Genomic DNA, 24,247 nt, shown 5'->3' on the forward strand with positions numbered 1-24,247 from the left:
TATTATTTAAATTTTAATGCAACTCTAATTGCTCAATTTGGTGTGCTGTAAAAAGCACTTAAGAAACACTTAGTTGTGCTGGTTCATTTTGCAGAAATAACTGTCTAACAATCTATTAAGTTTAGGAATTACAGGATCAAGCAGTTTCTTTATTAACTCCTCTTCAACAATCTGATGCCTCTGGCAAAAGCAAGGCAGGAATAAAATTTGGGAATGGAGTGTACTACATTTCTAGGCCTTAATGTCCTACTAGCAGAAGCTACTACCAAACTCTTAAAAAACTGTGGATCAGCAGCTTTATGAGATGATGATCAATTCTTGCTCTCACTTCTTTCAATCAACAGAAACATCTCTCTGGGTGACAGTGGATGACTGGTTGTTTACAGTTATGAACAGAGGCTCAGAAAATGATCTCTGTGGGTACAGATACTCAGGCACACCTAAACTGTCTTGGGAAACTATACCACTTCTCCTTTATGCCGCCTTCTAGCAACTGCTTGAGTCAGCTGAGGGCATATTGCTCCAAATTAGCATGAAGATGCTGATGGACTACAAAACTGCTTGTGCATAACATGCTTTTGGTGGTTAGGTCAACTGTTGGCCAGTGTTCCAAGATCACAGGTTATAACCTCAACAGACAAAATCTGTCTCCTGTATGTTATTTCTATGTATCTTTTTAAGCAGAATAAGTGTGAAGACATAGAGGTTCCAAATCATGAATCTGCTTAAAATCTCAGTATCTTTCAGCATGTAATGCATACTGGGAGTTCTCTGTGGTTTGAAGATAGGTAAAAATAAAATGTTTAAGATTCCATGTAATTTACAGAATTTTTCTGTATTGCATGGGGTAAACACCTAAGCGTTTTATTAGAATTTAAAAAACCACCCAATCTAACATGGCAGTCATAGATAAATAACATCACATAAACAATTTTGTAAACTTTTAAAGCAGTCCATATGAGAACACATCACTGTTAGTACCTGTATCCATCAATGAAACTGGCATTAATATAATCAGAGCCTTCTACTCCTCGGATAGGCTGCAAGCATACCCTTGTGGACTCATATGGCATAATATTGACAAGGCGATTTTTGAATTTATTACATGGAAGATTGGCACTGATGAATCTTGAAGTGTGAGCCTTAGAGCTGGCAAGACGCTGTTGAAAACAAATTAAAAGAATAAGGTCAGGTATAACAAAACAAATGACACTATCAGGTATTATAATCTCTGGTCATTATCCATTAATGAGTAATTTCCATTTCAGTTGCTTACTTTTCCATACTCTACTGCATTACCTAAATATTTGTAAAGTTTCTTTTAACACCTTATCAAAGTTCATGTCTGCTCCATTAATGCATAGGGACAAATTCCAGCATTAAACACACATTTCAAACTATAATAATGATAAAGGAACAGCAGGGTTAAATTAACCTCACTGAATGGTTCTTGTCTGGACACCCATTGAAGATAGAATTATATGTTTCAGAAAGAACTAATTCACTTCCTAATTTAAAATTTCAATTTGCCAGTGTCTTTATCATTTTATTATATTACTGGAAATATCTTCTGACTATTTTTTCTTTACATATTAACTAATAAATCTTTTTATATATTTCTGGAAACAACTGGTGCAGAAGAGAGAAGATCTAGGTATTATACCATTTGGTTTTGGTTACCCACAGCATAAAATCCCAGTACCTTAAATTCCAGTTCCATTCCTGTGACATTCTCGCCTGTTTCTATCTGTGTCAGCTTCTGGATATATGCATACAGGTTTCTGGCTGGCACTTCGGTATTTCCACATGTCACTGCTTCCAGCAGTGCATCATGGATAAAGATGTATTGGTCCTCAGTTTGAACCATGTAATTCCTCTGTGCTCTCATTAGAGTTACGTGGCCATAAATATCTACAGTCTTTTCATGCTTTATTCGCTCTAACATGGCATCTATCACAATGAAACAGCCAGTCCGGCCGACTCCAGCACTAAAAGAAATTAACACAGGAGAGAGAACATGAAGGACTATTTCATTCACTCTGCTTACTTTTATGTCATTCAAGTTTTAAAGTTTTGTAACACTGATTTGAGCTGCACATTTTTCTGAATATGGACAAAAGATTTCATGAAAGACGTTGGTGCCCTGAAACAAGTAAACTCCTTAAACATACATTACAAGCAATTGAGGACGTGGAATGTTTTTATATGAGATCTTTGCACTTTTTGGCTTCAGGCTTTATTATAATAGAAATAGAACACATTACAACACGTTCTATATTTTATATATTTGTATATATTTTATAAAAATATATACTTTACAAAATATAAATTTCCATTTCTTAGAAGTGGAAATTACTGGAGATGATGAATGCTCTAAGAATTCAAACTTTATTTGTAGAATGATTTCTAACTTATTAAACATGCTATTCTGTTTACAGAGGTGAATTTATAGGCAAACAATAATGTTAAGGGAAACGATTCTTATATATTTCCATCATGTTTTGGAGGTAAACTTTCTACCCTTCTCACAACTCTGCCAATGGGTCTCCTGTTAACACAGTTCTGTCCTCTGCTCTTTCACTTAGCCAGGACATACTGCTAGACTTTGCAATGCAGTCCCATGACCACACAGTTGTGCTAGCCATGGGCTGGGGAAATCAACTGGCTGTTTGGACACCAGCTGTTCTGAATCAAATCAGAACGTCTTTATGCAGCCATGTGCATGACTGGACTGAAGATGTTTTTGCTTCAACTATTTGCACACATGTAACTATACAAAGCACAAGTCTCAAATATAATGGGCTTTGTACATAATTTTTCTGTCCAGGATTACATCATGCCTGTAAGAATGAATGACAGTTTCTGGCCTTCTAAATGCTTAACTGTTTTCAGTTAGTGATATGAAATGCAGTACGTAGTACAGTAAACAAAAGTTTATAAACCTTTGAGATCTTGACATTTGCTAAGATAAGAATATTTAAGAACATCACGAACTGCAATTTTTTGAAAAAAATGGAAAGAAATAAAAATAACTACAACTCGGCTTCTAGAGGACAATCATATAAACCCCAAAACGTTTCACATATTTTCCTGAGCTATTTAATCTCTTAAGTCCATCCTGAAATTGATAAGCAAGGTTAAAAAATTAAGAATCTTTGCCAGTTACCAGCTAACTGCATTTACTTACAACTGTATCAGAAAGAAGTACAGAGTGGAAAGATTTTTTATCTCACACGAGGTTAGTCTTCTCAGATTGTCTATTTGTATATTGTTAATCATGTATTCCTACCAACAATGAGTCTTCCAAGAAGCAGATTCCCTTAAAACAGCTGAGGACTTTTGCTAAGACCAAATCCATCAATGCCAACTTTCTTACCTGCCACTCTGACAAGTATTAATCAATATTCTGTGTTTAAGAAAACTTACCAATCAATGACATTCATCAATGAGAGTTGTAGAGAAGGAAAATAACAAAGAGAAACAAAATGATGGCTATCCTAAACAGTAGTTAATTTACTTTATAATTAAAGCTCTGCATTCCAGGAAAACTCGATGACATTAACACTGCTACTAATCAGGAAGAAAATCTCAAAAAACTATTGCACTACTGCTTTGGGGTTTTTTCTTACAATGGCAATGAAATCAACACAAGTAACATATGTCTGTATGTCAGATTGGTTAATATCAAGTTTTAAATAATTTTTTAAATGATTGCTCTTCACATTCAGTTTTTATCAGCCTAACAAGTGATGGCCAAGTGAGAAATATTAAGGTATGACAGTGCAGACGTTCTCAGTAATCTTGAATATGGTTCTTTTTCCTATCATGTATTAATGAACTGCTGTTAAGGAACCATCCAGAACCACCCAGAACTGGATGTGCCACTTTTCAGATGAAACATTAAAAAATTCACTCATACCTGCAGACCCCAACTGCAAAAGTCCACCCAGTAAAAGGCTTGCACCTTCAGCTGGAAAAGGTAATTTTCAGTTCTTTTCATGTCTTGTATTATCATTTATATATTTATTCTTCCAATGAGGAAATTCAAATGGGAATACTTACTAACACAGTCTAGCACAGAAGATATTTTCTAGTTTACAGGTCTATGCAGAGTTTGTAAGGATCATGACACCAGACTCAAACACATTACTATGCAGTAATTTCATGATAAGGATAGAGGGGTTGACAACCTACATTTATTAAGGCATTTGGCTTCACTGGGCTCATGACACACTTGTCTCTGGATCATTTTATCCAGCAAGATATTCTACTATTTTAAGGCATTCAGGACATTCCAATACTATCTGTTATAAATGAGCCGTGTGTCTATCAGACTACCCTTTCCACATAAAATTGGAATCAATGACATGAAGATTTCAACTTTTCCTCTTTGAAACATGCCTTCCCAATAACTTTTAACTCTAAATTACAATAGCTTATTATATAAAAGCAGGAAACAATCGTATTTTTATCCTCTGTTTCTCCTTCTCTTCTATCACAGAGACTTCTTAATATAGCCTGATATACTGCTGGGAAGCCACGCAGTTTGAATTCTCACTAATAAATCACTGAAATACATATAAAAAAAATATCTCTGTGAACTGTCTGCTAACCATGATAATTCCGCTAATAAGAATCATTTCACAAATTAATTCTACCTTTGTTATTGACTTTCTTGCCCTTTTGGTTTGCCTCTTCTGGTGTTACTTTCAAACTTAGAACTTTAAAAAAATAACCTGTCATTTCAGCTAATGAAAGGTACTGTTATGTTTGTAAGCTGAAAACCTAAGGAATATATTAAATAGGCATGCCTACTAGGAAACAGTTATTGCTTAAAATATTGTCATTTACATTATTGTAGCATTTGTTTTCAATTTCTAAAAACATGACTGACTCAGTCCCATGAGCTGAAATATGCTTAATGTCCTGTGATGCAATACAGCTACAATTCACAAAAAGAAAAATGAAGAGGCATACGGGGGCCATTCTGCATTAAAATCACTGTATGGATGTGTTAAAGGTTGGCTTTTGTGATTAATTTGTAGCAGTTTAAATGATGACCCTTTACTGATATTTCAGTGGTTTGGCAAAGGATGGCAGTGTAATTACCAGTATTCACAGATCATTTAATTGGAAGCAAAGACAGTAAAATGTGGACCAAAAATCATGTAGGACATTATTGACTCATATCAGGGGAAAATTTTATTGAATGAATGTTTCAGATTGAATGAAGCTTGCATTTTTGAACTGAAAGTACCTAAAATTGCTTGTGATATGGGAAATATATAAAAAGCCTGGATTTTATTATGGAACTTCATATGACTAACTAGATTCCAACTCCACAGAAATTCTGTAGTAGTTCCTACAAGAGCAATATTTAGATTATTTTCGCCTTTTTCTGTTAAGAAATTAGAACAGAATTAAAAATTACCCTTCTGACCAGGAAGCAGCAAAAAAAGCCCCTTATGAAGCCACTGAATATCCTTTTGAAAAGATAATTCTGACTGAAATACCATAAAGACCTTTGCAAGAGATAAATTTAAATTTCACTTTAAAATAGATACTGAACTGCTTCAAGAATTCTGGTACTGGCTTTTAAGAGACCTTTGAGAAATGATCTGCAAGTGCATAGTGACTTTTTTTTCTTCTCACTGTGGTTATGGTCGGATGCCAGCCAACAAGGATGGTATATAGAACCTTCTTAGATGTAATGCTTTGCCAAACAGAAGACTTTACCCATATTTTCTTTATCCCTATGCTATGCATGGAGGTAACCACATTTGTCACTGTCACATACAAAACTTTTGAAAATGAACATGGAAAAACAGAATGAAAAAATCAGGAAACAGGAAAATATTTCTCTTCAAACCGATAAAGCTCAGTCTAGAACTCACCCTAGTTTTCTTAGATAGTGGGTAGAAGCATGGGTAGGTCAAATCAAAAGTCAGCCTTAGATCTTTCTTCCTTTACTGAGCTTTATGATGATTTTTCCTTACAGTCTGTACATTCTCAGAATTCTAATATTACCACAAATTCTTCAAATACAACTGCCCCAGATTTAAGCCTAATTTTTTGTAATATGCATTTGCAAAAGCATAATAATATTCAGGAAGTAAATTTGTTTTTCCTTTAATCCTGGAGAGATCAAGTACAAGAAGCTGTTTTATGAGATTGTATCATGAACACAAACAAACTCTCAAATATTAAAACACAGAGAATCAAAAGTCCTGGAAATTTCTCTAACAAATCCATTGTACAGAGAATAATTGTTTGTTAAAATAACTGAAAAAGGTGAGTTTTCTATGCAGGCTAAAAACATAGCATTAGTAATATTCAACAAATCAAGAAGTTTTTTTAAGACACCCTTCTAACAATGACATTCCACTTCAAAAACTCTCACCAGACATAAATTAATGTTACATGGAGGAGGTGAAAGGAAATGACTATTCATCTTCTAATTGCAACAGAAGAAATAGGATTGTGAAACAGAATGATAAGAAACAAACAGGAAGTAGTTTTTAAAGTAGTACATAATTAAATTATGAAACATTGTTACAGAATACCACATATGTCAAAAAGAAACTCACAGAGGAAAAGATCAGTTAAGGATTAGTACCCAACAAGTTACAGACATAACATCCCTTGCAAAAATCCTTTTATTAGGCTTTGCTGGGATTTGGATAGGCATGCTAAAAAAGTGCCTATCCAAAAGAACATTCTAGACATGTCCTTGGAGAGAAACTGAAATGTGCTGCCTAAATTTGGTCTCATGGTCCCACATACTTAGTAGAAGCAAGAATAAGCATTCCATTTCCCAGTTGCTAATCAGATCATCTAGAACTCTTCTTTTGAATCACTTCTTCTTTTTGAATCACACTTCTGCCTTCGGGTACCTGAAACCTTTAGGAATACCACTATTTTTGATTTTCCTTCTTGATTTTTCTTTTTCTTTCTTAAAGGAGAAAGATTAACATATACTGTTACTACCTGCTTCTTTCCTGAAATCATGAATTGTTGTTGAAAAAAACATTCATATTTTCTGCCTGTGTGATGGAATATAGCAGAAATTACGCAATATGACAACCGAAAAGTTCACTGACCTTAATTCATACCACTTATTCTTGTTATCATGGTTTCCCTTCAGAATTGACTGTTCACAATATATGCCATAACTCTGCAATTCACAGAGGATTTTTACATATACATCTTTCTTAATCACTGTATCATCTTAATTCTTCAGTTACTCAGACATATAAAGAAATCAAAATAAACTGTATTCCCCTGTACTGTTTTATCTTAGCACAAGGATTTACTGTGACTTTTTATTTCAAATTAATTCAGTTCTCAGATACCATCCTTAATTTCCTACTTCTCTAAATACAATCTTATATATTCAGTGTACTGCATTCTGTATTTAGCATCAAAGAGTAACTATCTTAAATATAACTTATCTGTGATATTTGTTGAGTTTCAGTGTGTATTTTACATTCTTTGTACTGTACTATGCACTCACAACAAATTCTTGTCATTGTGTATTTCACTAAAGAAAGAAAGATCTAACATTTACCGAAATAGAGTTTAGTGAAATAAAGTTTTAAAAAATGAAAGTATTTTAAGGTTAGTTAAAAAAAAAATCTGTGACTTGTTACTTTCAATTAAAGACAGATCTATGCATGAACAGCTATAGTAAACACAGGAAATTATACTTCTGGGTAATTTAGGAGAGGAAGTACACAGAGATGCTATTGTCAATAAATAAAAGAGAACACTAGAGCACAGCAGTGAAGTCAATGAAGAGAAATTACACTAACAACTATTCATTCCTTTCTTTGCAGTTCAACCTGCAATTCATTCTCAGAGTGGAATGTTTTGAGGAGTTTTTTCATATTTTTGAACATCTCTGTACTCTGATTACATTCTCATGCAGAAGAGCTATTAGCCTATCAGTGTAATAGAAGGTGAACTGATGCTATCTGAAAATGAATTAAAGAATGTGGGAAGAAATGTGTTTGGCAGTATTGGATAGCTGGAAGACCTTGAAAGTACTTGCTGACCACTAAGCTGATTCCAAGTTTCAGAGTTTTCTGGAACCATCCCTGATTCTAGGTGTTTGTATAACTATTGTGGTCAATAATTGTTTCTTTTCTTAACACCAGCTGCCTTCAAGATTTTTTCTGTTTGCATTTTAGATTGACAGAACAGCGATGAGATCCCAGATTGTCATCCAGACACAGTATTTCATTTGTTACGTACAAACAAAAAAGACCAGGATTCCTCAGTCCACACTGGCTTTTTTTTTTTTTGCTTTTTTTTTTTTTTTTTTCCAGTACCAGTCACAATTCAAAACCCTAAATGAACCTGTCTACAAATCCTTTTTTATTGTTTTCCCTCCCCTACCCTTCCCCTACTTTGAAAACTTGTAAATAACCAGAAATTAGTCCTCAAGCTTGAAGATGATATGACTTTAGTAGCAGGTCTACTGTTTTGGACCTTCATCTCAGAATGTCTCTCCCTTTTCAAGAGAGAATGGATATATCTAAAAGATACACTCAGAGGATTAGACAAATGTGATGTTGCTACCTCTAGATCTGTTTTAAACTGAAATGGCTGCAACATGGTATTAATGCATTGAGATGTTATACAGTAGAAAATAGAGAAGAAAAAAACTGAGGCTTTTCTGATGAGCTCATATGAAGGATAGCACTGCTTTTTTAGACCAACTGGTGAAAAGAATAAGTACCCTCTTTAATGTCTCTGACAATACTCCTCCGACAGCTGAAGAGCTTGGTCACTGGTACTCATTACAATGTTTCTTAACCTCTGTAGTTTTTATACCAACATGAATTCTCTGTAACTTAGTAGAAAATCAGGTTGTGAGAGGTTAATACCATTAAGCATTACACATTTTCTAATCACTACTTGTCATTCATAGGTTAGACACTAATCTCTTTGTTTTTTTTCCCCAGGATTATGAGCAAAAATCATGGACAAGTTATAATGAAAATAATGGGAGTTCTGGTGTAAAAGTTTCAAAGTAGCTATAAAATGAGCTTGGATAATATTGTGATATTGTCTAAACATTAAAAACTATTTTTAAAATTCAGGTGACAAGAAAAATAGGCATCACAATGCAGGATTCACTTGGAAAAGCAGTCACTGACAAAATCTGATAATAAGTGATGAGACCCTGAAGTAAGTCTATAAAAGTATGAAAAATGAAGGAAGATTAATATTCAGGGCAGAATACTGACTGGAAAGCCTCCATGAAAAGATAACAGGACTATTTTTAAAGCTGCATTTTACTTCTAGAGACACGGGGAGAGGATTTAAAGAGACTTTTATGCTGATTACTTTGATAAAAATACAGCCTGTTCAAAGTTAGCCAAACATGCCGGGTAGCCAAGTTGATGCAATGCATTCCAGTCTACTCTATGTCCATGGATATTCCGGAATTTAATGTAGGTACAGCTGGGAAATCTCAGATATACCCCTTTCCAGAACTCAGCTATTAGGTTATAAAAATATTTTCACATTTCCTGCAGATGGCTGGATTCTTTTCTTCACTCATAATTTTAATACAGAATTCATTACAGACAGCTGCTGGCTCTGATAGAACCTAATTGCTCTTTTACTAGACTCAGCTGCAAGCAGTCAGATTTCCTTTCCCTTTGTAGAGTATAATATATATAAACATGGGCGGGGAGAAAAATAACCAATTAACTAAATACATGTGGATAAAATGACTCACTAAGAGTGCTGATCAAATAACGTATCAAACTACAGCTTAGGTCAAAGGAAATTACAGGCCTTGTAGGACATGATAATATATATATATATATGGAAATAATTATCAGCACCAACATATTTGTAATGTGAGATAACACATGGAAAAGGCATTGCCTTTGTTAAAAAAATCTTATTACATTTTAATAAGGGGCAGGTTATTTCACTGAGTGAAAAGTCATCAGCAGACCTGCTCAACTGGAAACCATTTGTTGGCCAAATCAAAGTCAGGCCTCAGTACCTCCACTGGGCAACTTAGCAAGAAAATGTGGTATAATTATAGAATTATTTTTGCTGCCTTACCTAATAAAAAAACCTTGGGGAATAGTTACTGTTATTCAGACTACTAAAAAGGGTATGTCTCAAAGGAGGGACCAGAGGGAGCCAGCAAAAAGATTAGGGATGTGAGGATTTCCTTCCACCTCCCTCCACATGACAAGTATTGGAATGGGTTAGAATACTTTGCTGTCCCAATCTGCCGTGTTGGATGAACACAAAGGAAAGTTGTAGATACGTAAAACATGAAAGAACATTAAATCATACATTTATCTCTCCTTTTATCCAAAGACATTTAGTGAAATGATGGGACATATGTTTAAAATAAAAGCAAATAGAATCTTCTAAGGTAATGTGTGAAACTACTTAGACAAGGAAAAGAGGTCAAAGATAATAAATTCTGCCTGGTTTTATTATTTAAAATATACGTATAGTCATGAATATGAACAAAAAAGTATGCACCGGTTTTTCTAGGTAGTTAAAAGGATAAATGGGAAAGAATTGAAATCCTCATGAAGTGAGGCTCAATTAGTCACTAACTGTTTGCTGCTAGAAGGAAACTTTACCTAAATATTGTTGACATTGGAGTTTTGTACTTTTTCCTGAAATTTCTGACATTTGCCATTGTCAGAGACAGGATAGTGGCCTAGACAGACCACTGATTCTATTTGGTAATAGCATTCCCTATGTTTCTTTACAGATTTCTGACTGCTACCAGAGACAAATCTTACCCTATGCAGTCACAGCAGCTTTTTAGGATTTCAAAAGATAATCCAGTCCTAAATTACACCAGTGGTATAATCCCCTGAACCAAAGGCTAAGTGTTGACCAAAGATGGCTTTATACACATATGGCTGATTTAATCAAAGAGACCATAAGTTTATCATTTGAACCTGCATGAAGAAATACTGCTATTATCTGTTGTATGTTTTTGAATTTTAATAATGGTTCCAGTGATACTGAATGTGTTTTAATGCTCATAAACAATGGAATCACATAGTGTACATACAGCTTCAGTTCAGGTCTTAGGAAAGGCTTGTTTGCTGTGCAGAACTATTTTCTAACTGAAGAAAAAACTTGAAAACAGATCAGCACCAGTTTGCTTTATATCTGACATCTCATGGAGGATTTCTAGACAATATAGCGTAGTATTTTCCTGTCTCTAACAAAAAATCCCAAACCAAAACCACCAAAAAACCTATCAAGGTATCCTAATTTTAAAGGACTCTCCATGCTGCTGCATTAACTGCAGTATAGTAACTCTTGTCAGGTTCATACTTATAGTTTTTCATATGTAATTACCTAAATTTAAGAAAACAAACTAGAGACTTCAGCTAATAAAACCTAGAGTGCTGTTAAGTTAAAAAGGTATGAGTTGAGGAAGGTAATAGGTATCTTTGTAATCAAGATGATCTTAAATACTGACACTAAAATCTGAAACAGTGATAAAAAAATGCAGCGCTACCCATCACTGGCTCTATTAGCACACAGATGATGGGACTCTGCTTTTTGTCTGCATAATTGCATGAACATAACCCAGTAATTAAGTGAGAGCTCTTGCGTGTCCAGCATAAAACAACCAACATCTTCAACTGTGAAGCTTCTGAAATTTAAATTTTCACAATCTTGAAAGCTTTTATGGTAAGAATATGAAGGCAAGACCCAATTCCTATTCATCTGTAATGCCACCCACTACACAGTTATCAAGTAGTGTCTTGCTATGCTGATTTCTTCATCTAGCCTTTATGAACTTCCTTCTCTTTTTCCAGTAGATTCTACAACTCCAACAACTAAATGAAGACAGAGAAAGCATGCAAAAATTTGTAAATCAAGAGAATGCAGTTACACTTTCTTACAAAAAGATCAAGCTCCCAAGGTAGCAAACTCTGTCTGCATGCCTTGGTACCTTATTCTCTATAAGGCACAGGTTGAAACAAAATAACTTCTAAGAATAAAGTTATGCATAGAAATGAAAAGAGTCCCAGTCAGTTACTCTGACTGCATGGTCAGAGCAACATAGACAATTAACATATATGGAATATAATAAACAAGATGGACATTTACTCATTACTATATTTTTATACTAATAGGAACTAAATATCCCAAGCAGGATCACCATTTTTTTAAGATGAGATTCCAACAATGGTTTTATTCCTCTTTGCTTTTTATTAGTGAACAATAACTTAGAGAAAATAAATATTAATGAGATATAGAGTGATCTACAGCTAACAGCTGGAAAGGAAATAGTCTTACGGTGTTTTCATATATGGATGATACTGAGCACAGTTTAATATCCAACAGCAACCCAATAACTTCTAGATAAGGCATGTGAGTAAAGCAGAGAAAGTTTGGATTATTTTTGATATTAAAATACTTGTCATACTAAAATGCTTGTACTATCCTGTACTCTCTCAAGATTTCAGCTGTTCAAGGAAGTTAAGAAAGGTCATTCATGAGTTGTGCTCAGGATAGGGAAAGGCAAGGGATGAGGAAGATTTTAGTATTTTTCAATCTTATTTGAAAGATTTCTGAAAACGAAATGGGAAGCTTTTTCCCCTCACCGTGAAAAAGGATAGGCAGTCATCTGCAACCTACTCACTGCAAGGATTAGAAAATGAGCATTTTTAAGGCCTATGGCAAAAGCAGTAGGGAGGTTCAAATGATACAGAGATGAAGTAAAACAATTCACTGGAAAATCACTGCCTTTGATATTTTTTTCCTTAAATGTTATCTTTTTTATTCTTATACATTGAACAAAAATTAGGTAAGTATTCTACTTTAGGAAACAGAGTATCATATTGTGTTCTGTTATTTTTTTAAAATTATCTTGTTTTTCACTGTGCTGTTTATGTTAATATAGTCAAATACAGATTAAATTAAAACAGTCACATTCCTCCAAACATCCAAGTTTTTCTGTTTGCAATAGCAGCATTAACAGTACCTGCCAAAACTTCACAAAATGTCTTAAAGACATGCCCCTTGGTGCTGGTATTAAAAAGAAAGATTCAAACATATGGGATTGCACTAACATGTTAAGCTTTTAGTTAGTGTTACTGAACCAACTACTAAAGTTTATGTGATGTTTTGAAAACACAGTGGCGTAAAACTCCAAACACCCTCTGGTGCTGTTTCATTGTGATCTGATTAGCACCTGTTTGCCTGCACTAATCCAACTTCAAACAAAAATGTGTGCTTTCCCTGCTATCATTAGATGCACATTACAGTCTCACCAGTGCAGAATCCTAGGGGTTTAGCCTGCATTTTTTCATTAAAGAAACAATTTTTTCTAGCTCAGCTCTGCAAACTAGGGCAAGTCACGCAGAGTCACCAGCAGGACTGAAGCATTACTCATCTTCCGTCCAAAGGGACTGAAAAGGTAGTCCTAAAATATAACAGTCTGTAAACAAAGAAAGCATCTAAATGCATGAAGTATTTCAACTACCACAGAAAAATCTTCAGACAACTTACTCTCCATAAGCCAAGTCAAGATTTGAACACATTGTGTAAAGTACCTACAAACAGGATGAGATTGCTTCATTTGTGGTAGTTTTTTTTCCCCTCTTTTTTTTTCCCCCCCACCTTTATTTATCTGCTTTTCTCTACCAAATCTCCCATTGAAAATAAGGACCACAGAACATGGCCTTCTTTTTACAAAGGCATTTCTAAATTTAACTTTACCTTTACTCAGTCTTCACTGAACAATCTTTCCTGGTAGTCATAGAAAGAAAACTGTATATTATTTCCTGGGTAAAGGGTGCGATGGCATTTATGTTACTACAACTACGCCTTTTTCATGGAGGTAGTCTTTACAAAATATATGATTATATACATAAGAGTTCTGAATTTAGATTATGCCTTGATGTTTCTTTCAGTGTTCCATAACTCCTTAAGCAGAGATCTGTTTTCTCATTAAAAACAATGTACCATTAAGTATATATTAGATACCTTTTCCACTTAAAAACCTGCCAATTTTTCTGCACAAGTATTCTGTCTTTGGCTGGGGTAGAATTAATTTTCTTCACAGAGTTCTTGCCTCTGTTTCAGCTCATGGTGTGGCCCAAGGAAGCTAGGGGTGTATGGGAGGTTGGGAGGAGACATAGCTGGGATAGGTGACTCAAACTGACTAAAAAAGGATATTCCATACCATATGACATCATGCCCAGGATATAAAGCTGGGAAGAAGAAGAAAGAAAGGAGGACCTTAGGAGTGATGGTGTTTGTCTTCCCAAAAAACCATTACATGTGTTGGGGCCCTGATCTCCTGGGGAGAGCCGAACACCTGCCAGTGGGAATGAATTCCTCGTTTTGCTTTGCTTGTGTGCGCAGTTTTGCTTTCCTTAGTAAGAAGTTTTATCTCAACCATGAGTTCTCCATATTTTTCCCCTTCTGATTCTCTCCCTGATCCTGTTGGTTGGGGGAGTGAGTTAGTGGCTGTGTGGGGCTTGATTGCTGACTGGGGTTAAACCACGGCAACGAGAGCTTTGACTCGTTGAATGTAGTTATGAAATTCTCAAGATGTTTTTGACTTCCCTATTAGATTCTAATTCAATATTGTACAGGCAACCAAACTGTTATCTAAGGTAGATGTTTAAATGACATGCAAAGATGCCTGTTGCATATATATTAGTAATAAATAATTACCAATGTTTTTTGACATTCTGATCTTATAATTCTGTATTTTCTTTGCTTTCATCACACAAAATTTATAATAAAGATTTCCATTTCCATTTGTGAGACACACATTTATCAGAACTTTGAATGGTAATACTTACATTCTCAGTTAATTTCACCAGTTGGAACTATGTATGATTCTTCTTGTCACTATTAAGTGAATAGAGTGCATTCATGTATTTACAGGGTGGGTTCTTCTGTTATCAACTGTTTTCAGATCAGACTTTTTCCAACTAACCAAACAGTAATTTATTATTAAATAAATCCTTCACACACTCAACAACCACTGCCCAGGACAGAATATTAAACCAGCTTAACAACCACTGAGGCTTTGATACAAACTGGTCTGGGGCCATGCTCATGAACCAAGTTCAAAATACAGCCTCCATGTCCTATATATTCTCTATAGAATATATAGCTTTACCCAAAACCCAGGAAGCAAACCAGAAAAAATCTCTGCATTCCTTAACATGAAAGACAACTGCTGGACAGCATTAAGGGAGATGGGTAGAACACAGTAAGGAAAAGCTTGGGCTAACCTTCCACTTACAATAACTACTTATAAATACAGGGTTACTTGTAAGGACCAAAATACAGATAGCTGGCTCTTCTCTCTTCTCTCACCCTACCTGGGTGAGGAATAACTTCTCCCTGTACTTAGCTGGCTGCCAGCTTTTATTTTCAGTTTTCTATTGTTTAAAAGTTTGCAGAAAACTGTTACCACAGATTTTTCATACTTACTCTTTACTTTGACCAATCTCATTTTGAAAAGCAAGCCTCACTGGTTTTCTACTTCTATAAGATCTGGTTATTATCATAATTTCCTGAGCTCTGAGAGTTTGTTAGGTACCGGTTGAAACATAAAAGAAGGTATTAGTGATGTCTCAGATGGCTTACACTCGTCACTATGAATCCCGTATTCCTGCTAGGAACTAAAATCAGATTACTCTTTCAATGAGATATCTTGGAATAGACTGCCTGCCATAGGCAAAAGATATGGTCCTGTATTATACTGTTTGGCTCTAGTTGGTAAAGTTTTAAATAATTTTTAAATCTGGATGATGCAATGGGGAAATTTAATGAAAAGGGACTTCAGGACTCCCGAACACAAGATGGGAGGCAGTGACAGACAAGATACAGAAAGAACAAAGACGAGAGGAAAATTTAAAAAGGTTGCAGAGGCAGAATAGAGGTCAGCAAAGAAAGAAATGAAAAGCAAGAAATTTGTCAAGAACAGATAAAATTTCTCATTGGAAAATGGTGACTAGTAGAGGGCAGTAAAAAGTGGCACATGACAAAAATTGGTAGGAGAATGCTACCATTGGAATGATGATCTTACTTCAGAGAATGTACTAAGAAAGGTAGGAACATATTTCATATTGAAATGGTTCAGCAATATGATATGAACAACAAAATGAGTTTGAGAAAACAGTGAAACTGAAGGATAAAATTGAATATAACTAGAGAGGTTCAGAGAATAAAGATCAGTACAGATATTGGAGAGAAAAAAAATTTGAAAAAAAGGTGAAAGGATTGACAATAAGAGGCAAAGGAAAGAGTGCAGTGGAGAAACTTACAAAATGAGCAACTGAGAAGAGAGGGGAAAAAAACCTCAGAAAGCAGATTTCAAGAAAAAATCAGCAACATGTAAAACTTGCTTACTTTTTCTGTTTCAACAGAACACTATTCTTTTATGAGCTTGAAATTAACTGCTTATGCATGCCTAGTACTTTAATTTCAAACCAAATGGGAATGATTTTATTGTTGCTATATGCAAGGTGTATCTTCTAGCCCAAAAATATTGTGGTGACGCTCTGTTGTTGTTCCCCTTTTGACTTTTTAAACCAGTGTAATAAACCTAGAATCAGATGATTCTATGAACACGAATTGGAAGGAACCCACAAGGATTAATGAAGTCCAGCTCCTGGCCCTGCACAGGACAGCCCCAAGAAAATAATGCTGAATTCAAAACGATAAGGCAATACAAATCTCAGAATATAATGTTGCTACAATAGGCCTGAAAAGTGATATTCACGTAAACATTACTACTGTGAGAAATACACTTCAGTAACTTATTCTTGTTAGTCTATCAGCTAGATAGTCTTTATGTTAAATCAGTGAGTTTAGCATTCAAAAACTTTGACCTATCCATCACACTTGCTGTTGAATGTCCAGCCATATAAAATTTTTAATTACAGAGACATACATTTTTAAATTTGCTAGAAACTTCGTTTCATTAATTCTGCTTATACACAAACTGTTAGCAGCAGAATTTAAAAAGCCTGCTAAAATAGTAGGATATGTGAAAGTCTGCTTCCTAGAGGTTAGGTTGTATGAGGTTACTGAAATGTTAGTGTCTCAAGCAACTATACATACGGCAAAAGGCTTATGTATAGCAAGTTATGCATATTGTAAAGTAGCAATAAATAAATTAATAGGAATTTGGGAAAAAAAGTCCCTCATCAGGAATCAAATCATACTACCTAAACTGAGCACCACTCTCAAGGAAATCTGCAGGCATAGTCAATGACGAAGAGAAAATAACGGCCTTGTATTTCATCAGTATCACTGAGTGGTAATAAGCATTGCATTTTATTTCATCTTATCCAATGACTAGCTGTATGACTCTTAAGAACTAATTTAATTTGCCTATTTTTGCATTAAGAGAATTTAGGCAATTACAATAACTTAACAGTCTTCCCAGAGTGGGAAGATTAATTTTTTCTATTAAGTTTGGTTTTGATTTAGAGAATAGCATCTTCACAGCTAAGGACCTCTGCAGTTATGTTATATATGGATCAGGTTAATGAAATTATAGCTGAGGCAATCTATAGTACTAGACAATAATCAAAATGTTTTAAGATCCTATAAATTCAGGTATAAGGAGATTTTTATATTTTTTCCATACTCCTAATCCTGGTGTTTCAATAAACACTAAATATTTGTCTTCCATGTTCTATTATATCTTCTAAACAGTCTCTGCCTTTCAATACTAAATTCTGCTTATTTTGTTTCCCTGCTGACTTTATTTTCCTGTCTCATTTACAGGATCCTCTTTCAATCACTTTGAAAGTGTTCAAATTACCAGATTCTACGCCTGACTAACCAATATTTAAGAAGTCAGAACTAGAGGTGGTGGTATGCTGTAATCCTTGTAATTACTTCAGGTTTTGGATGACAAAAGCAAGACCAGTTTTCAAACATGTGGAGCATTTGTAACTTCATGAAAAGGGTGTAGTACCTCTCAGCCCTACTAACTAAAGGTATTCCAAAATGAAGTTCACAAAAGTCAGTGATCTTAGAAATTTTCTTTGAACAGGGCTACACAGCAAGCTATGCAAGATTTGGCAACATAGCCCTGGAATGACTGAACCCATCTTACAGTTTACTTCTATCAGAATTGGTATTTATGTTCTGAGGATGTTCTTATGAAGATGATTTTAAGGCTGTCTAAAAATCTGCTCTTGTGAAACATTTCCAAAGAATCTACATCTCTTCCTCTTCATTTTTCTTACACTGAAAACATTAGGAGTAGCCGATGTTTTTCTCTTGAGAATTTATTAATTCATACCCTATAAAGCCTGAAGAACATTCCTATTCTGTAAGAAAAGCATGGAGCACTCATTTCCCTGGAACTGAGCTCAGCATGTTCCCAGGTACACCTTTTGCAGTTTCAGCTCCTCAAAGTACTAAACTGAGGATTTAAGCTTGAACGCAAATTTGGGTTCCAACCTATTTTCAATAAAAGTTTCCATTCATCTTTCTTAATTCCCACGTTCATTACTTTCACACACAATATAATTTCAAAAGCTCAAAACATACTTTCTCCAATACTCAGGTTCTTAAGCCAGCACTATGTTGGCCCTGCTCTGAATGCTGTAAATACATTTGTATGCTTCCCGCAGCCATTCTCCCTAGAGATCTTTAGATGTTTTAAAATTAAATTAATCCTGTATAGATCAAATAAAATTCTAGCCTATCCAAGTTGGCAGTGCCATACTGAGGTCCTCAATTTGCAATGCAACCATCTTTTTCTTTGACAGGCTTAGAAATGTCTTTGAAACAAAATATTATTTTCATCTGCAACAAAACAGAAAGCAGTAATTTTGACATAAGATACTTTGAAAAAACTTCTAGGCTTACCTGCAATGTACAACCATAGGTCCAGCATCAGGTGGGTTGCAAGTCTTGACTCGTCTCAGGAAAGCTAAGAATGGTGTCGGGTGTTCTGGGACACCATGATCAGGCCAGGCAGTAAACTGGAATTGCCTCACTTCCCTTTTCTCACTTGAACCATTCTATGAAATTTAAAATTTTCATGACAAAACTGCCACTTCAAATGATACTGGCACTTTTCAATGAAACAACTGCAGAAGCATATATACCAGTGAAAATTATTTACACCACATTTGGAGCCAGAGAGAAGCAGAACTCCGGCTACAGAGGAAAATCCAAATTACAAGGTTCAAACAACGAAGCTTTAACTATACTGCGGAGTTGTGCATCACAGGTACCAGAGCTTTAGTTAGTATTCTAGTTAGTATTAAATGGTTTTTCATGGTGAGAGCTCTGTATTAACTTACAAAACTCAATATTATAAGGAAAACACTTTCTGTAAAAGAAGTCTCTTTGTTCAGCACTGTTAATAGGAAACAAGGGAGAAAAGTGGAAGGAGGGGAAGGGGAAAACGGGAGTGAGGAAATAAGGGAAAAAGGCAGGCAGGGAAGGTATGAAAGCAAAAGGAAGAAGGAGGGCAGGATGGCAGGAGTAAGAAAGTGATAGTAAGGCAGGCAGGCAGGCAGGCAGGTAGGCAGGCAGGAAGAAAGGAAGGAAGGCAGGCAGGAAGGCAGGAAGGCAGGAAGGCAGGAAGGAAGGCAGGAAGGAAGGCAGGAAGGAAGGAAGGAAGGAAGGAAGGAAGGAAGGAAGGAAGGAAGGAAGGAAGGAAGGAAGGAAGGAAGGAAGGAAGGAAGGAAGGAAGGAAGGAAGGAAGGAAGGAAGGAAGGAAGGAAGGAAGGAAGGAAGGAAGGAAGGAAGGAAGGAAGGAAGGAAGGAAGGAAGGAAGGAAGGAAGGAAGGAAGGAAGACAGGAAGGAAGACAGGAAGGAAGGAAGACAGGAATACAGGAAGGGGAGGGAAAATATTGCTAACCTTCCAGTTTAAAAGTATATAGTAAGTATATATACCTTATAAAGTGCAAATGTACGAACACAGTATGTTGCCAATTCAACAGTGTCTAAAAGGGTTACTTGGATTAGTCCGTAGGTTTCTGTGCCTCTGCTTGGCCAGTATTGATCGCACTTCACCTGTAGTAAAAAATATGTAATTGTTTAATGTATTTAATACTGATATTCATTATATAGCTGACTGTATGTCATCACAGGTTTTAAAAGTATTTGGAGTTAGAATGGTCAACAACTGCTAAGGATCCAACACAAGAAATTTATTTTGATCCAACACAAGAAATTTATTTTATCATCCTTAAGAACTGCTTTTCTGGTGGTAGCTATTACAATGGTTTTCTTCCATAGCGGGTATTTGGAAATTCAGTGGGACAAGATAATTGAGAAATACCAATAAGCACAGACACACTAAAGAAAAAAACCAATTTATAGTATCTTCAAATATGACTTATATCTTCAGTAACTTGCCTTTCATAGTTCGCAATTTATTAACAGTATTAATCCCCTCAAGGTAGATGGATTTTTTTTAATATTTGCCATATTTTACATTAGTTCGCAAACATATAAGCTATTCCTTGGATCTTAATATTTAGTATGTATAGAAATATCTCAGTAAAAACCTGAATTTTTTTGAGAAATAATTTCAGTACACCGATAAATGAAAGGGCAGGAACAACTATTAAGTGCATTGTAAGAAAATAAATTTTCCTTCTCAGATCGGTGTTAGGAAGGATATAAAGAAATTTTGTTCACAGGCATTTTAGAAGTACGGTTTGGTGGAGAGTTCATCCATAAAATTTTAAAAGACACAGGACATTTAATTCAGAGAAATCTTCATTTCAAAACACTATAGTTTATATTATTAACAAAATTAAATAATTCTGTATAAGATGATACATAAGAAAACTGTATGTTTATCATCATTGTTAATGCTCAATAATCCGTTTCAGTAAAAAATGGTATTTATGATGAAAGCTATTATGAAAATAGAAATGCTGAGCCTCTAAACAAATCAGAAAGTGTAGTAAGAAGTAGTACGGGGATCATATAATTGCAAATATTTTTCTTTCAGTGGCTGATAGGTGAAACTGGGACAGTCATTCTCTGTTCTTCTTATAACAATATATTCTAATCAAGTAGCCTTGCATACAGTACAGAAAAGAAGTTTAAACTGAGTCCAGCAATAATACACTGCTTTTGTTTAGTAAATGCCTTCACTAGTCACTCTAAGCCAGGTTCACACCAAATTAAATAAGAATACCCAAAATGTAAGAAACAATAGGAAAAAAAAGCAGAATATTGCACAGTATTTCCGATTTAAAAAAAAAAAAAAAGTGAATAATCAAGAGAGAAACTGATTATTTCCCCAAATTCGAAAATTAGGATATGCATTTTTGAAACCCATGTGCTCTCCAGGTTTTTCATTCTGCAGTATACTCATTGCAAAAGACTCAGTATGCTTTCAAACTCCCCAGTCCCAAAATAGCTTTTGCTCACAGATCATTTTATTTTGAGGCTCACAGGTCACAGATCACTAAAGGTTCACAAATGAAGGTCTGAGAATGAATAATCTAGATAAAGAGGAGAAGAAATTCTAGCCACTGAAGCAGGTGATGAGAATTCATTAGTAGCAAAAAACCCTGAAACAATTTTTTTACAAGAAATTATAGCTTAATTCATAGATAAGGAATTGGAACAAAGTAACTAAAGATGTTTATTGATACTGCGGTATTAAAAATTGGGATTAATAGTGCAAAAAATTCTCTTATTAAGAGGATTTAAGTAATTACTTCCTTGTATAATTTATTGAAGTATTGCAAATATTTCATGAATATTAATGATTTGCAAAATTCCTAATACTAAAGGAAGCCACTGTGGTCTTTGCAAATCAAACAGAAAAGTATAATTTGAATTGAGACATTTCAATATTGTTATAGTCAATCTAGTTTCACTTTAATACAGAAACAGTGTAGCATGTCTATATTGGTTACCTGTATTTTAAACAAAGTAATATTTTTATTTATTAACTCCATAAATTAAATGTTTCATGGAAAATGTTAATATATAATAACTGCAGTTTGTAATCTTAGAAATTACAGGTTTAGTGTAAACTTCTGACCAAAGCTTTTTTTGTTTGAATGTTTGTTTGTTTTTTTTTTAATTAATAACAATTAATTAGAACACCTTAAATTAAAACAAGGAATAAATGTCTGGTTATGCCTTTGCATGCTTAAATATGAAATAATTTTCTTTAAACTGCAGTTTTCACATAAAAACCGTATGCTCATAGAAGCGGTGCCAGCTTCCAGAAAGCATTCCTGAAAAATTAACCAGTTTCCAGTTTGCAAACAACAAAAATTAATCTGTTGAAAAGGACAGAAAATACTTCTTTTATTTTGCATAGTTATCTAATGTTAAGCATATATTGAGACTTAAAAGCCTGTGGAAAATTGCTCCTTCTCAGCGAGGCTGGGAGAAATTATATGTGCGTACTCCTTTTGGTGCAGATTTTGTTTGGTGGTTTGTTTTTTTTTTTTTTTTTTTTTTTTTTTTTTTTTTTTTTTTTTTTTTTTTTTTTTTTTTTTTTTTTTTTTTTTTTTTTTTTTTTTTTTTTTTTTTTTTAATGTGTTTATTTAACATAAACTTCAATAATAGTATAATTTTTCTAAAATGCTTTCTGTGAAAGCTGATGCAGAGGACTGCTGCTGGAAGCAGACACCAGGTATTCAATCAGAAATATGGTTTGTAGACCAGTGTACATATTATTTGAAATGGGGAAACTGATGAAAGCAACTTTTTTAAAAAGAAAACCTGATTTTAGATGCATGTGGATTTGACTTTCTGGAAGAGCACATGAAGCATAAGTTGAATGAACTGCATCTTTTATTCCTTTTGGCTACTGATTTTTCTCAGCACATGAGATCTTCAGAAATGTGTCCCTACACTCTGTGTGATCATAAACCTTACATTCCCAATACTGCTAACAATTTAGTCCAGTTTATCTTTGTGAGAGATCAACACAATGTTTTCTATTGGACTTCACTGGGAGCACAGAGCCAAATAATACAGGTTAATTGGTAAGATACCACTTTCTGAGACAGAGCTCTTATTAAATATTTTATCTTAAGATCCCAGTCTTCAGCACTTAAAGTAGGAGAGGTTACATATTACATGTTTTTCTTCTGAAAAAGATTCTCAATCCCCTTGAGTCATCCAAAATTTAACACTAAATGTCAAAAAGTCAATTTTGAAATTATTTGCCAAATGTGTTTTTGGCTTAGATCTTTCATCCACATTTAATTTCTCTGTGGTAAGGGCAATTTCTTCCTCACTTGTGTACATTGTTTGGAAAAAAAAAATGTGGCAAGGTATGGTGACGATAACACAAGTCCTCCCCAGAAATACAGTGTTTATTTATTTTCATAGTTATTTTGTAATAAACCTTTCATATTCTTCACCTTTCTTTTATATATGTAGCTCCCAGTTCCAAGAGGTGTCCTTTTTCCTAGCAGACTATATTTACCTGCACCTAGTGAGAGTTTTTCTGTGCCTCCAACTGTACATGAGAATGGCTTTCGTTAGTAATTATATATTGTTCTCTTGCCTGCCACTAAAATGGCAAGAGGAATGAAACAGACACATGAATGTGTAATAACTCACTGGTGATTCAAGAATGTTTTTTATAGAGAAATTAAATTACAAGTAATGACAAGCATATTACTACTTTCACTATATTATGATTATAGGTTGCACACTCCCAAAACTACGATATCTGAGATCAGAGTAGCTCTTCAAAGACTACTAAACATATTAACATATCTTCTAAAATACCGTAGTAGTAGACATAATTAGAATATAGAACTAAAATTGCCACATTCTCTTAACCTGCCCCTCAGACATACACATATTTTCTTTCTCTACATTTCTTCCCCTCAGACCATACAAATCCTTGCTTTTCATGGAAGTACAAACAGTCACTGAAAGCAAAGCTGTAAGAAAATGTAAATGCTTCATTTTCCGTTAAAAATTAGAAGCTTGAGACCTTTTCAGACTTGAGGTGTTTAAGTAGCTACAGCATTCCTAAGAACATTCACGGATATTCACACTTCAACAAGTCACAGACACTAGAGAATGTGCTGCTATGCATCAACAGAGCTGAAGGATGTGTATTTCCATATGAACATATGAATACAAAGATTCCTGACATTCAAGGGTAGAGAAATAATTTTCCAGTATAAAGTTCCATCATTCAGGCTGAAAAGCCCCTTCAGGTCACTTTTAACACACAAACCAGCCCTTGCAGACCATCTGAGATAATAAGGCCAAAACACAGAACAG

At 34.6% G+C, this 24,247-nt stretch overlaps 1 protein-coding gene across 50 annotated transcripts in view; it reads right to left on the reverse strand.

Annotated features, from left to right (window-relative positions):
- PTPRD (protein tyrosine phosphatase, receptor type D) overlaps positions 1–24,247 on the reverse strand; it is a 1,139,994-nt gene that overhangs the window by 13,436 nt on the left and 1,102,311 nt on the right. For all 50 annotated transcript variants that reach the window (XM_027881066.1, XM_027881067.1, XM_027881087.1 and 47 more), the window contains 4 exons: positions 19,913–20,032; positions 18,874–19,028; positions 1,703–1,988; positions 982–1,160 (listed from right to left, as the gene is read on the reverse strand). In XM_027881066.1, coding sequence (XP_027736867.1) covers positions 982–1,160; positions 1,703–1,988; positions 18,874–19,028; positions 19,913–20,032 — 740 coding nt within the window. The remainder of the gene's footprint in view (positions 1–981; positions 1,161–1,702; positions 1,989–18,873; positions 19,029–19,912; positions 20,033–24,247) is intronic.

The sequence above is a fragment of the Empidonax traillii genome, unplaced genomic scaffold, assembly GCF_003031625.1.
Source record: "Empidonax traillii isolate 1590-97213 ecotype Southwest subspecies unplaced genomic scaffold, ASM303162v1 scaffold83:size2986645, whole genome shotgun sequence".
In the NCBI taxonomy this organism is placed as follows: domain Eukaryota; kingdom Metazoa; phylum Chordata; class Aves; order Passeriformes; family Tyrannidae; genus Empidonax; species Empidonax traillii.